The 13,585-nt window shown below is 43.4% G+C and overlaps 4 protein-coding genes across 5 annotated transcripts; 1 reads left to right on the top strand and 3 right to left on the bottom strand.

Annotated features, from left to right (window-relative positions):
* Positions 1-215: 215 nt before the first annotated feature.
* BCIN_03g02800 (hypothetical protein) lies at positions 216-4,755 on the bottom strand. The gene is made up of 6 exons (XM_024691846.1): positions 3,774-4,755; positions 2,984-3,694; positions 2,718-2,899; positions 1,603-2,656; positions 890-1,545; positions 216-805 (listed from the first exon to the last, which is right to left on the bottom strand). Exons 1-6 carry the CDS (start codon positions 4,252-4,254, stop codon positions 524-526), a joined length of 3,366 nt encoding a protein of 1,121 aa, XP_024547619.1. The 5' UTR covers positions 4,255-4,755; the 3' UTR covers positions 216-523.
* Positions 4,756-5,890: 1,135 nt separating this feature from the next.
* Positions 5,891-8,016, bottom strand: Bcmod5. Of its 2 annotated transcripts, none has more exons than XM_024691848.1 (3): positions 7,989-8,016; positions 7,783-7,838; positions 5,891-7,731 (listed from the first exon to the last, which is right to left on the bottom strand). In XM_024691848.1, the coding sequence occupies exon 3, from the start codon at positions 7,669-7,671 to the stop codon at positions 6,388-6,390; it is 1,284 nt and encodes a 427-aa protein (XP_024547621.1). In that variant the 5' UTR covers positions 7,672-7,731; positions 7,783-7,838; positions 7,989-8,016; the 3' UTR covers positions 5,891-6,387. The 2 variants fall into 2 exon arrangements, with proteins under 2 accessions (XP_024547621.1, XP_024547620.1); XM_024691847.1 differs by having other exon boundaries at positions 7,783-7,938.
* A 105-nt stretch (positions 8,017-8,121) lies between these two features.
* On the bottom strand, positions 8,122-10,231 carry Bcorc2. Its single transcript, XM_001554957.2, has 2 exons — positions 8,413-10,231; positions 8,122-8,360 (listed from the first exon to the last, which is right to left on the bottom strand). The coding sequence occupies exons 1-2, from the start codon at positions 10,089-10,091 to the stop codon at positions 8,246-8,248; spliced, it is 1,794 nt and encodes a 597-aa protein (XP_001555007.1). The 5' UTR covers positions 10,092-10,231; the 3' UTR covers positions 8,122-8,245.
* A 102-nt stretch (positions 10,232-10,333) lies between these two features.
* Positions 10,334-12,920, top strand: BCIN_03g02830 (hypothetical protein). The gene is made up of 2 exons (XM_024691849.1): positions 10,334-10,531; positions 10,593-12,920. The coding sequence occupies exons 1-2, from the start codon at positions 10,483-10,485 to the stop codon at positions 12,722-12,724; spliced, it is 2,181 nt and encodes a 726-aa protein (XP_024547622.1). The 5' UTR covers positions 10,334-10,482; the 3' UTR covers positions 12,725-12,920.
* The last annotated feature ends 665 nt before the right edge of the window (positions 12,921-13,585 follow it).

Below are 13,585 nucleotides of genomic sequence, written 5' to 3' on the forward strand. Positions count from 1 at the left end.
GTTCATACTGGTATGTTTTGTATGGGCCATTCACAATGCCATATGACTATTCCAGACACATCGCCAGCTTCAAACTTCGGAACAAGATATTCCATAATTGGCGGCCCTCAGCAAGTCGTCGGGTGTTCATCGATAATGGTAGCAACTAATACTTGCCCTCACAAAAGTAACAGAACAATCTCTTTCATTACCCAATCTGTGAGAAATCCGAGCTCTGATCAAGATTTTACAGAAGTTCCATAGCTTATAGTCAACTCAGGTAAGGTAAACTGTCTATATAGAATGCAATCAAAGCATTGATCACTCATCTATATACGAAGTGAATCGCAATGCTTTGATTGTTCAAAAATCTATCCAAATGTATTCTACTATGGTCATGATCATAATATATAACGACGTGCCAGTACCACCCATTTCTATATTCTAAACGCAAACCATCTAGCACCTAGCAGTATTCTCCCGCTAAACTTAACCTCCTGTCATCTAACCCCCAAAAGCGTCAACTTTGCCTTCCCTTATCCCTCTACCAAGCTATTCTCGCCAACCAACCCTCTGGCCACTTCCTCACACAAAACTTTCTCATCTCATCCGTAAAAAGTATCCACATACCGAAAGCCAACGGCAAGAAGAAATACTCCACTGGAATTGGACTACTGTTGATTGCAGACGCCAATCCTGGTATGTAGAGGAATATGAATATTACGACGAGGGCGAAAAGTATTGCAGGAAAAAGCCAGAGATTTTGTGTTGCTTTGTTGAATGCAGGTGGTTGTTGGAAAATTGAGAGGCGACGAGTACGAGTTGCCTGGGTTTTTGGTTAGTTGAGAAATAAGAAAATAAATTAAGAAGATTGGGGAAAGAATGGATAAACTGAAGAAAAAAGTCTTACCATCAGATTAAACCACTGCATAATAACCAAATTGACAAAATAAATACTACTCGCCACAGCCAATACTTGCTGTACATACGCATCACTTAAATGGGGTGGATACTTTCCATATCCTAACCACAAGATCGAAAATGTAACTCCTCTCCGTTGACAATACCAATAAGCCACAGCAAATGACGCAATAGCCTCTTGCACACCCAGAAAGATGTAGGCATGAAACAACAACCTCCAATCAACCAGCTTATCTTTCTTAACATCTCTTGGTTTCCTCAAAAGCACATCGGCTTCCGGTTGTTCATAAGCAAGAACTGTAGCACCAGCACAATCTGTGAGACAACAAATCATAATCATGAGGAAAGAGCTTAGGATTTGAGGAAGACCCAGAATAACGTTGGTAATGATGGGGAGGAATTCGCAAAAGGTTCCCGCGGGAAGAAGGTAGATGATAGTTTTCTTGAGGTTGTCAAAGACTACACGACCATATTTGACGGCTTCGACAACGGCACCGAAAGAATCGAGAAGAACCATGTCGGCTGCCTCAATGGCAATATCTGAGCCACTTCCGAGAGCGATACCAATGTCGGCAGCCTTTAGAGATGGAGCATCGTTGACTCCGTCACCCGTCATACCTACAATGTTTTCACGTTTTTGAAACTCTGAATTCTTGTTAGTAATATGCAAAATAGTGCATGAACTAAAATTTTGTAACATACCTTTGACGATGCGTAGCTTTTGCTCAGGAGTAGTACGTGCGAAAACAATCTCGTCATATTGACAAAGTTGATCCCATTGATTATCGTTCAAACTCATCAAATCCGGACCACTAAGAGTTATCGACCTAGCATCTCCGTGTTTTGAGTCCACATCTTTCTCAGACATAACACCACTTGAAACGCTCTTTGGGGTCTCTATGCCATTCCTGCTGAGTTTCGAAACATCGTGAATCATTTCAGAAGGGGTAGTGATAATGCCACATTCAATAGCAATAGCTTGAGCTGTGAGTTTGAAATCGCCAGTGACCATAAAGATTCGGATGCCAGCTCTCCTTAGAACCTTTACTACATCTAGGATTTCATCTCTAGGAGGGTCAACGATACCGACAAGTCCCACTAAAGTCAGATCTTTGCCAGCCTGTCGCATGATCTCGGCCTCAAAAGTGTTGTTTTCAGGCCTATGCTGTTTTTGGTGGCCTGGAAGAACTTTTCTTGCAAGTAGAATAACCCTCTTTCCCTGACTTGACCATCTGTTTTTTATCTCTTCGATAGACGACTTCATCTCCGGATTCAACGGGTACACATGTCCATCTTCGCCAACGTATTTAGTACAGCGCTCCACTAGAATATCTGGGGCTCCTTTGATAGTCACAAGAAGATCCTCATTTCTCCATTCGGCAAGCTCCTCAGGTGATACTGCAAGTTTCAAGCCTTCGGGGTCAGATAGCCTCAGAGTTCTGATCATGAATTTGTTCTTGCTGTTGAAAGCTAGTTCGAAAGTCTTTCTCCATAACGTATACAACTGTCGAACCTCTCCAAATGTTTCTGATAGACGAAGAACTGCTTGATCTGTCGCATCTCCGGCGATTTTCCTTTCCGCGAGAGGTAGATTGAGCGTAGCAGCATCGAACTCGCCAGCATTACATAAGCCTGCAAGGGATCTCAATTGAGCCACAGAATTGGTAGTCTTGCCATTGTGGTTTTGGAATTCGACAGCTTGCTCAGGGGTCATTGTTTTTTCTGCAATTGAGCATTCGGTTGCAAACATCTTATTCTGATGAAACAATTAGCCGGGAAATCAATAATGGTATCAGAAACGAGTGCCCTAATGTTACCTTTGTTAAAGTTCCGGTCTTATCCGAGCAAATGACTGATACAGCTCCCAATGTTTCAACAGTCTTTAAGGATTTGCATAAAACTTGGTTGCTCTTCATGATATTCGCAGTAATGGTCAGGGAAGCAGTTAGTGCGATGGGCAAACCCTCAGGAATAAATGCAACCGCCACTGTCACAATGTCTGCAGTAAAAATTCCCTTAGCCAAAGATTCTTTCTAGTTTCCAGTGATGTGTCAGATAAGTAAGAGAAAGAAAAGTTACGTACCAATAATCAATCCGGCAGTAGAAATCCAGTCAGGGTGAGAGTGTCGTAACCATGCAGACCAACAAACAATGACGACTATGTTAAAGAATATCATGATGGAACAAATAATTATGATAAACCTCAAGATCTCCTTTTGCAGTGTCGTCATGCCTGTCTTCGGCGTATTGGTCAATTTAGCAATCTTTCCGAAGACCGTCTTATCTCCCGTGCTCACAGTGACTCCTATAGCGCTTCCAGAGATGCAATGAGTTCCCTGCATACCAATGTTTTGTGTTTCCAGATAATTGAGATCTGTGTTTTCGATTGAACCGGCAATAGGTTGTGATTCACCGGTCAAGATGGAGCGATCAAATTTAGCATCGGATGAAATCTCAACAAACCGAACATCTGCAGGGAGCTTGTTACCTGCCCTTATGTAAAGTATGTCACCGGGAACTAGATCAACTGCGGCAAGTTCTACGCGATTGCCATTGCGGAGGACAAAGCAGTCGTCGGGAAGCATACCGGAGATAGATGCCATCGTCCGAGATGACGACCAATCTTGCCATGCATTGAATAGGGCTTGGATGACGAAGACAGCATAGAGGACAATTGCAAGAGCAAGATTAGCCTGTGCCGGATTTGGTTTTCCTAATGGTTCATAGGTGATGGTGACCAAAATACCACCAATCAGCAACACGGATCCAAATCCACCGAACAGATATCCGAAGACTAAATAAAAAGGATTAGAGTAGGTTCCAAAAAAATGAGAGCATTAATGAGTCGCTGATAGATATGAAACTAAGCCTACCCCTCGAGAACAAATTTGAAGGTGGTTTCGAAGGCATGTTCTTTCCAAACTCTTTTGTCTTAACCTCAACCTGTTCTTTCAAGAGACCTTGAGCAAGTGATGTCTCCAACCGATTTACAACATCGTCTGTCGACAAAATATGCCACTCCAAATCACCAAGCTCAGCTGCAGCACCCTTCTTTGCACGATCTGCATCGATCCGCTGTTTTTCTTTAGTTTCCTCAATGGCAAAAGAAACTGTGCGGTAAGTAATTGGCAGAGCAGTTGCTGGATCGATGGAAACTCTGCGGCGCCTTGAGCTCGTAGCTGATAGCTGCGAGCTGTTTGTGGCTGTCCGAGTCATTCTAGGGAGTGTATTTATTTGTCTGCCCGCCTCTTCATCTTGTGCGCCGAATCTGATTCGAGCTTCAGGTCTAGGTTGGACGTGAAATATTTCATCGTCGCGATCCCCGAGTGAGGTAGGCGTGGATTTTTCGTCCATGTTGTTGTCCGTCAAAGTGTTGTAGTGGCGGTCTTAAAGGAAGCAGCTAACCGAAGGCTTCGCAGACGTGTTGTTATTAGAGGAATGTCTTGCGAATGAAAAACTGGCACTTGAGTTGGCAAGGAAGTGCAGCTGTCTAACAAAAGAGCTCCCGGAGTCGTACCACTTAGCACAGCCGTTCAACGACAAGAGAAGTGAATATGGAGAGAAAGATGAAAAGGATCAATGCTGCCAGGAATTGGAACAGTTTGGGGACATCAAATAATGTAGGCAACGACTTCGAATGATTTGAACTTTTGAGGAAGGTCAACAACTTTAAGCAAAGCAGAAGAGCAAGTACTAGATGAACGGCTTAAGAGACACAGCAACAAACAAGCTCGAGTAGGTATGGCAAGCAGACGGGGCAGTGCCAGAATTTTCTTTGGTTTCCACAAGAATAGTCAATGGATACAGAGCTACCTTGTCCCAATTTTTTATATGGAAAAAATGAATTGTCCTACCAGAAGTTGTGGCGTAAGCGTGGGAGCATATCCAAATTTCCTGGTTGCGATATATATCCCGCGGAACAATTTCGCAACTCATGAGAGTGGCATAGGTGGGTGGGTAGTAGCACAAGTTGTTTCCGTCATACATCTACCTACACATAATACAAATTCACTTGCATTCCAGAAGCCAAAGCCGAATCTGGTTTAGATCTGTAACCAGGAGGCGCATCTGGAAGCCTGTCAATTTTGACATCAACGTAATAAAATTAGAACCACCCATGCAAGTGGTAGCCAGTCTCTGCATTTTAGACGGTGTATCAAATCGCTCATACAAAAATTGACTTCATTCATTGTCGAGTTGATATAAATGTGGTCTTTGTGGTGAAAATTCGATCCAACTCCGCTGGTCAACGGTAGGTTAGCTGCGAAAATGATGTCTGGAAAATAAATCCCTCATGGAGCGAACAGGGCCTCCTTGCTCGAATGATTGTTTGATACATCGAGAAACTCGATTGGTTGCTTTGATTGTATGGTATAAAAGATACTGCCCATGTTAATGTTGTACGACACACTGAGATTTGTATTTGAAGTTCTTGAAAGATATATCAAGTTGTGTAGTAATCATTGGAGATACATCTAAAAACAGCTGTTGAGAAGGACGTTTGCGGGGGGGGGGGGCGCTTTCCCTTGTTGTTCGCTTCCAAACCAAGCTTTTTGAAAGAGCACGTTTTAAGCTCGAGCACATTGCTGGGGCTCTGGGTTGGCACGGTCGCCGAGCAGATTCCATGGGGTGGAATGATAACAATAAGTTGTAAATACCATATCAAGGGCAAAGCAGGTTGTCATATCAAATCCCATGTGCTAGGTTCTTGATACATAAGTAGTCCTCGTTTTTGGCACTGCACTCTCCTCCCACATCTAACAAGTCGTAAATCCCCTAATGCTATCGGAGCATTGAATTGACCAATTGACCAATTGACTAATCAAACAGTCAAGCTTTCGTTATCATAATACCCCATAGACTGGCTCCAAATAGGACACGGGACGTGAAAGTCGAAAATATCTAGCTGAGAGAATAACGCAGGACCAAAACAAGTGAAACAATTTTCCACAGCGAGGTGCTCCTTTTTTTTTTTTTTTTTTTTTTTTTTTGGAAAAAATTCTTCAAAAGTCTTGTTGGTCCATGTCCAATGGTCTCTATCTTATCAATCTTTGGCAACTCGAGCGTTTTCGACGAATTCCCTATTAAAATTAAAGATATAGCGCAGAACAAGTTGTTGAAATTGTCTGGTGCGAGTTCGTTCGTTCTCGCGTGTTCCCACAGAAGCGCTTCACGATGTACTACCACTCCAGGTACAGCCAGCGTGGGAAATTCTACGTTTGTAGTAATTCCTAATCTCCGTTTTGAGGTACAGCATCAAGTATAACCCGGAGTCTTACGAACAGCCTCGCGTAAGATGTCAAGTTACTCCTGGTTTCATTTCCGTCCATGTTTCGTAAGGCTGGATCTTGGCTACAATTCTGATAATGGTCATGTTACCAAAGATTTGTTACGAGCTCTAAAAGCTACCAATTTTTCATCTGTTGGCCTGGCGTGGGGGTTGGAGATCTGCGTCATTTATGCCTGTGGGCACAGCATTGCTGCCATTCAAGTAGCAAATGATGATGTGCTACCACCCTTTTCGCTATTATGACAGGACCTACCACCCACCCCATTTTTTTGCAACTTCTTTACCATTCGTCGATGGGCGCGGGTTGTAGAATGCACTTGCCATTGACCTTCTGTCATAACGACGATGTGACATATTTCACATTTCTTTGGCACCCAACGGGCTTTGCTCTGGGAGTGCTGCAAGGGTTTTTCGGGATTTAGAAATTCTCCAGCTAGGGTTGACATTTCACTTGGTGATGGCAGCTTGCTGCCAAGAAGAAATTCTTGGGTAACACCAATAGCAGCCTCTGACACATTCTCCAACCATGATGATACATCTGTACCATCGAGGAGATATAATCTATCGAGGGCGTTCATTTGAACAAGACTCGGTATCAATTTCAGACTGATCCATCGAATTTGCCTCTTCGCATATTGTCGGGTGGCTGCCTTCATTTTTTCGAGCGAATCATCACGGAGGGCACCTAGCTTTTTTGGATCTCTGTCCTCCTGCTCAAGAGCGCGTAGATACAGCTCAAATTCCTTCCAGCCTATAGAGGCCCATATTCCACGAGAAAGATCAAGATCAACACCACCACGAATGTATTCTTGGCGAATTCTCTCCATAGACTTGACCTCATCCAATAGGCCAACATCAATCATCTTATCGACTCTTTTGTCAAGCCTTGATTTGAGAATATCTGATTTAGCATGAACCCAAAATAGCAATGGTGAGCCTATGTTAAATGCGTCTGGATAATCCGAGTTACCGTCCGAGGTTGCTTGGGCCATGGCTTTGGTCTCTCGCTGCTCCTTATAGATATCGGAGGCTTTCTTTCCACTTGTTAAGAATATTTGCAGCGATGTTTGAATCTTGCGTCGGTCATTGGGATGCCACTGCGCAGCCATGATGGGATCAACTTCCCTCAATCGATCCAGTATTTGTTCTGTGGGTGCATCGAGTATTGGAAATCGTTTGGATATCTCTTCTATGGAGAGCTGTTCATTATCCTGCCCTTCCCCGGAACTTTTCCCGGAGGCGGAGGAAACGAGCTCATGTTCAAATAGAAGAGACTGTGTATAGTAATGCGTTCCGCCTACTACAATGGGTATCCGTCCCCTGGACCGAATTTCTTGGATTATCTGGCTTGCTCGATCCTTGAATGTCCCTACCGTCCATGTTTCCGCATCCAGGGGAATAAATCCTAGCAAGTGGTGTGGAATACCATTTTGTTCCTCGACAGTGACCTTGTTTGTAATGATAGGTAAACCTTCATACATTTGCACAGCATCGCCATTTATTATTTCGCCATTAAATCGTTTTGCGAGGTCGATAGCCAACTGTAGAATAATTAATCAGCCATCGTTCTTAATGTCTGCTTCCAAACCCACTTGTGATTTTCCAGTACCAGTCGCACCGAGAACAAATATCAAAGGATTCTTAGGAACTGCGCGAGCCATTGTTAATAGCTTCCTATATTTGTTGTGTATTTGACGTAGCATATTAACGAGTGATGGCACTGGGTACAGCCAAAATAATTTGGTATTCTTGTTAGTGGGGTCAGCCTTGTCAGCCTAGCCTGCAAGGCTACACTTACATTCGAAACTAATTGCCTGCTAAGAGCCTTTTAAAATGCTTAGGTATTGGACTTGAAAGTTGTGAGACCAAGATGCTCATCTGGAGCTGGTATATGCATACGTAGTTGACAAAGAAACGAAAATTGTAAAGTATGGTAAGATAATTGGATGTGAATCAATTCGATTGACTGTCGAAAGGTCTTCTAGACCATACCTGTAAATGCTCAATATGCAGTCCTGAACACCTTGCTAAGAATATCTAACAGCTGAAAATCCCTTATGATACAATATCCTCAAGGATATTTTCTAATTCCTCCTTTCTAAAGGGTACAAATAGCACTTCTGTCCCTAGAGCATCTTTTCTACTCTCTATCATTTGGTGATCATGAAATCTAAGCAAGGATTAGCTATCATCAGAAATCGATATGACGAATATAAACTTACTCTTTCAACAACGTTCTGAAATTCATCTCATTACTGCAAATGAACTCCTCAACAGCTTTCTGGTATAACACCCTGTATTCCACACCAGGCTCACTTTTCCTACCAGTAGCTCCATGTACGCCATCTTCATCGTCATCATTATGCTCGCCTACAAGATTTTCATCCATAGCTGCAAGTTGTTCCCCTACCAAGACCCTGAAAAGATTCTTTGCGTTTTCAGGCAAACTCTTGAGCACAAAGCTTACACCTCCTTTACCTCCCACTTTGCGTCCGCTCCTCCCCAGAAGTTCATGTACTTCATCTACAACGTCAACTTCTACTGTGTAAGGTAGAAAAGTTGTACAATCGTGAAATATAAAGTTGAAAGCTGAGCGAAGTGAACTATCCCAAAGCAAATGGAAGGAAGGGTGATCTACAGATACAACTAAATGTACCTGCGGGTGAGAACTCAAGCGCGAAAGTATCGTTTGGGATGCAGGGCGACGTAGAGCAGACCCATCGAGAGAATGGATTATGAGAGTCACATGTTGAGTTTTGTCTTCATCAAGTATATTCGTGAGGTTTTCAAGCATCTCTGCGGGCTGTGAACCTATTTTTGTGCCATGACCAGATATAGAACAGGCTATTGTATTCAAAAGATCTCGAATTGTGAGGTTTTGTACATAACCATTCACCACTACTATTCTCTCCTGGGAATGGTCAGTCATCGTGTTGTAGATATGTTCAGCAAATTTGAGAAGAAGAGATCTTTTTGAACCCCAACCATAGACACAAATATTGAAGTCCTGACCGAGCTCAAATTGCCATTGGTTGAAAGATTTGGCATGCACATCTTGTAGAAAGTTCATATCGTCTTCGTGTTGATCTTTGTAGTTCCGGGCAAGACTAAAATATTCTTCGTGGTCGAGTAACGCCAAAGACGATAGATTAGAATTCGCAGTTTTGGACCTTCCCGGCCTATTTTGAGAAAAGTATAATTCGTGAGGTGTAAGATCCTGAGGTGGTGTCAGTGATCTTTGCCGAGCCTTTGCTCCCTTTAATTGCCCTCGTCCACGCTTGGAAGGAGTAGATGGTTCGCGTATATCTTCAGATACACGAATTGTATCGCCATTGCCTATTTCAACTCCGCCATCTTCATCTGAATCGTATATCTGGTTCGCAATGTCCTCTTCCTCATCATCATTATCGCTATTGAGGCCTAATACGGTACGTTCAATGAGGGTTCTAGTACTCTTCCTTCTGGCCGATCGATCAATGTTGCGTCGAAGGCGTGGAGTTTCATCTGTCCCAGTTATACCTTTGACCTTGATAGGCGTTGCGAATAATTTGTCGCCATGCCGTAAAGACTTGGGAGTAGATTGATTCTGAGCTTTGATCGGGCTTAAGGTAGGACGACTCGGTGACCCATCAGCCTTCGACTGCGATTCTGGTAGTGTAGCATTATTGTTGTTTAGATTTGTCTCTTTGTCCTCCTCAGAATCTTCTGAGCCGATGATGTTCTCTTCTTCCACTATAGGTGACCGACTTCGTTCACTTGCAATATTGCTGTTTGAAGGAACACCGTCCTCGGATTGGTGGTGTACTTCTGTCGATATTCGATTACTTGATCGAGTTCGTTTCACATGAAGGTCTTTGTTGCCTCTTGTTATTTCCTTCTCGTCTTGTTGTTTTCTTTTCATCGCGAGTTTGAAGGTATTATGTCTATCCGGACAAGCATTTGAATGGGGACAACTTATATGTTAATTGAGGAATTCGTTACCTTGAAATAGTCTTAAATTATCAATTGCCCAATTAGATTTTAAGGACATCAGTGAATTCCATGCCAAAGCAAGGCTTAAACGCGGGGAATCGCGGTTGCGGCTGTGGTTGCTTAGCACATTCGCGTCCGATCTAATCCTTGTAAGTAAACAAAAAGGGTTCAGGCACTAATTGTACTTTCCAAAGCAAGCTTATGGATGTACTATATGGATTTGTTCAACAGTTTTGATAACCAAGTCCTCGAATTGTTAACTGGTGGACAATCTATTGGCCTTGATTGTTTATTAACTCTTCGCAGTCTGCTACCTTAATATGCTCAACTGGTGGTTAGGACGGCCAGATGGTGCCGAGCGTGTTGCAGGTATAAACTCATCACAACTTACCTAAGTATCTAGAAGATATAAAATGCTTACACTTTATAGGCGCAGACCCTGATATAGATGCACCGGAGACTCCAGCTCCAGTCTTTGCTGCTCGCGCACTCAAAAGTGCCTTCTTCGGCACACCTGGCCTGCCTCAAGACGATACGCTATATGGGCTTGAAAAGGAGGACGATCTAACAACGGGCAGAGATAATCGGCTGCCACATTATCTATCAGCTTCTCCAACAAAACCACCAGGAATATTAATGACTCCTGGAGCTGCGGCGACTCGAAGAAAGACTGTATCTTTCGGATCAGATGTTGATGATAATGAAGGAAAGGACAGACCACAAAAGATTGTTGGTAGGGCACCAACTCCAGGAAAAGCCCTCACTTCATGGATCGCCCAACCGGAAGAACTATCACAGCCAATTAGAAAGACCTCACTTCTGAAGACCTTGGAAGACTCTCGTGGATCGGACAGTGCATCCAAAAAGCGCAATCAATTTTCTACCACCCCTTCAACATTACCAAATTTCACTTTGGCCAAGGAGAAGAATGTAAAGACACAAAATGATGCGAAGGAATTAAAAAATCCACGATCGAAAGGTGTACAGCCAGCGAAAGAATCAATGTCTGGAGTCGACAGTGATGCAGATATTACGGTTGACATCAACGATCCTCGATCCCAGTCTGGCAAATTCTGGAAATCTGAATTCCAAAAATACCACGATGAGGCACAGACCCAGATGAAGAAGTTGGTAGGGTACAAGCAGCTCGCAAAGTCTTATGCGAAGAAAAAAGATGCAGAAGCTCTCGATCTCGCAGAAAAATTGAAGGAAGAGCAAGCCAAAGTTGCTACAATGGAAAATAATATCACTGAGCTAATGTCGCAGATAGCAGCAGATGGGAAGAGTAAAGGGGATTCTTCACCGGCACTTATGAGGGAACTTGCTCGTCAGACTGCTTTGGCTTTTCAATATCGTGTCCAAGTTGAAGAATTTCGCAAAGCTATGGAAGGGGATGGAAGTCTTGCGGCAGCTGTCCCAAAGACTGAATTGAGGAATGCAAAGAACGAGCCCAGAGACACGACCTCAATCCAAAACGAATTAGAGCAAGCCTTACAAGCTTTAGCCGCCGCCGATAGAACTGTTTCTAAGCTACAAGCGGAAAACAATAAGCTTTCACAAGATTTGTTGCATTCTGACCTGCGGTTTGAGACGCACACAGAAAGCTGGGAGAAGCGTTTGAAGCTTGTAGAAGGACAACGCCAAAAGAAAGAAGACCGCTTAAAGGCTCTCCAGAAAGATTACGATCACATGAAGCAAACGGCAAAGAGTTCAAGGCGCGACGCAGAGCAGCTTTTGAGAAAGCGCCATGATCAAGTAGTGGAACTAAAGAAAAGAATCGCATCATTGAAGGGCGAATACTCAACTACAACTGATTTGGAACAGGCTCTTCACATCAAGTCCATCGAATACGATACGATGGTCGATGCATACGAGAAGGAGATAGCCAAATTGAGAGAACTTGTTCGTGGTTCGACCTATGACGAAGTAACAGCAGAGTCGGGCTATGATTTGTTCCGAACCAGAAGCCATCCAACTGAGAAGTCGCATGCTTTCACAAGCAATATTCCAGTCTTGAGTCATTCTATTGCACGGCCGTCCAAAACAGTTGCCTCATCTAAATCTACAAATTTTGAAGCGCCCACTGAACTCACACAACGATCGTCACATGCAGCCTTATCTGAGATTACTAATCTTGCATCTACGGAACAATATGCTTTCCAGAAATCGAAGAAGGTTGATTACACTCCAGTCGCCAATCGATATGCGGATCTCTCCCTTGATTCACCAAACGTAAACTTGCAAGCCGAAGACCTATCCTTGCCCCTTCTTCGTACACGGACCAGTCGCGAGAGGTGTCTAGACAGCCCTAGACCAAAGATTTATAACATTCCCTCAAGTCCTCCTAAAGCTACAGTATCTCGATCCAGAGCTGTTGATCTGTTGAAGTCAAATAATGAACGTGGGGTACCTCGTCTGACCACTATTGCTTCGAGCCGAAGATCTAGTCCATCAAAGTGTGCCTTGCCTCCAGATAGAGTTGCCGCTGCCAAAGCAAGGCTAGCCCTAAAGAATGCTGAGAAAAGAAGAGCTCAAGGATTAGGGGCTAATAGCATTCGATAATTCCAGTCTATTTTGGGCGTTGTTCACATTACGAATTTTGGAGGTGGGAATATGATTCTACTTGAACTCATGCAAAGTATGATTCTCGGCGTTTAATAATGGCAATACCAACGGGACGGCGTTATATTGTATTAGCAAAATTTGTACCTTGATACCTCGAAGATATATATTTCACTTTTCCCACCAATCCGTCGCACTTTCATTATGAGATGACTTCCAAAAAAAGATGTGATAGTTTGTAATCCACACCTCCAGAGCCGACTGGCATCTGGTATCTTTGTTCCCAAGCTAATAGTAGTTCAACATTTGCACAATGCTCAGGCAATCGAGTGGTGATGTTGTTATTGGAGATAGAATGGGAACATAGGATAAAAGGGGTATATTCGCTTATAGTACCTACACTCCAACATTATCCCGACCACTGCATGTCAAATGCCTATGCAATTGTGAAATGCTCGAAGTGAAATGAATGGTGAATATATCTAAACTTTTGGTTGGAGTTGCCTTTCAACCGGCATATGACATGGTTCCCACAATTCGGCAGCTAATGGAGATTTCGATCGTATTCCACTTATTATTGTTAGCGCCACTTAGGTCCTTGTGATTCCTAGGTATTGATTGCTTATCGTAAATTCTATTCCGTGCCCCTCGCCTCTCGGTGGCTCCGTTCATGACACGGAATAAAAATGGGAACTGCCAACATAGATACTTGAAACCTCTAGTCGGTACGTACCTGTCTGTATCCATGAGTGCTGCTGAACGAATCCGACGGTCATTCGCTGGAGTTGGATGATAGGGCATCATCGTCATTATCATCATGTCCCGACAGTACGGCAGACAAGTGGCTGGCTACTGTTGGTG

The sequence above is a fragment of the Botrytis cinerea genome, chromosome 3, assembly GCF_000143535.2.
Source record: "Botrytis cinerea B05.10 chromosome 3, complete sequence".
NCBI classification, from domain to species: domain Eukaryota; kingdom Fungi; phylum Ascomycota; class Leotiomycetes; order Helotiales; family Sclerotiniaceae; genus Botrytis; species Botrytis cinerea.

Bases quoted from the DNA above. Each gene is read 5' to 3' on its own strand.
- BCIN_03g02800 (XM_024691846.1), bottom strand. From the start codon at position 4,254: ATGGACGAAAAATCCACGCCTACCTCACTCGGGGATCGCGACGATGAA. The intron at 2,900-2,983 runs GTACGTAACTTT...TTTTTACTGCAG, and splicing joins TACTGCCGGATTGATTATTG to ACATTGTGACAGTGGCGGTT. The intron at 2,657-2,717 runs GTAACATTAGGG...TTGTTTCATCAG, and splicing joins AGACCGGAACTTTAACAAAG to AATAAGATGTTTGCAACCGA.
- Bcmod5 (XM_024691847.1), bottom strand. From the start codon at position 7,893: ATGCTACGTCAAATACACAACAAATATAGGAAGCTATTAACAATGGCT. The intron at 7,732-7,782 runs GTGGGTTTGGAA...ATTATTCTACAG, and splicing joins CTGGTACTGGAAAATCACAA to TTGGCTATCGACCTCGCAAA.
- Bcorc2 (XM_001554957.2), bottom strand. From the start codon at position 10,091: ATGAAAAGAAAACAACAAGACGAGAAGGAAATAACAAGAGGCAACAAA. The intron at 8,361-8,412 runs GTAAGTTTATAT...ATCCTTGCTTAG, and splicing joins TTCAGAACGTTGTTGAAAGA to ATTTCATGATCACCAAATGA.
- BCIN_03g02830 (XM_024691849.1), top strand. From the start codon at position 10,483: ATGCTCAACTGGTGGTTAGGACGGCCAGATGGTGCCGAGCGTGTTGCA. The intron at 10,532-10,592 runs GTATAAACTCAT...TACACTTTATAG, and splicing joins TGGTGCCGAGCGTGTTGCAG to GCGCAGACCCTGATATAGAT.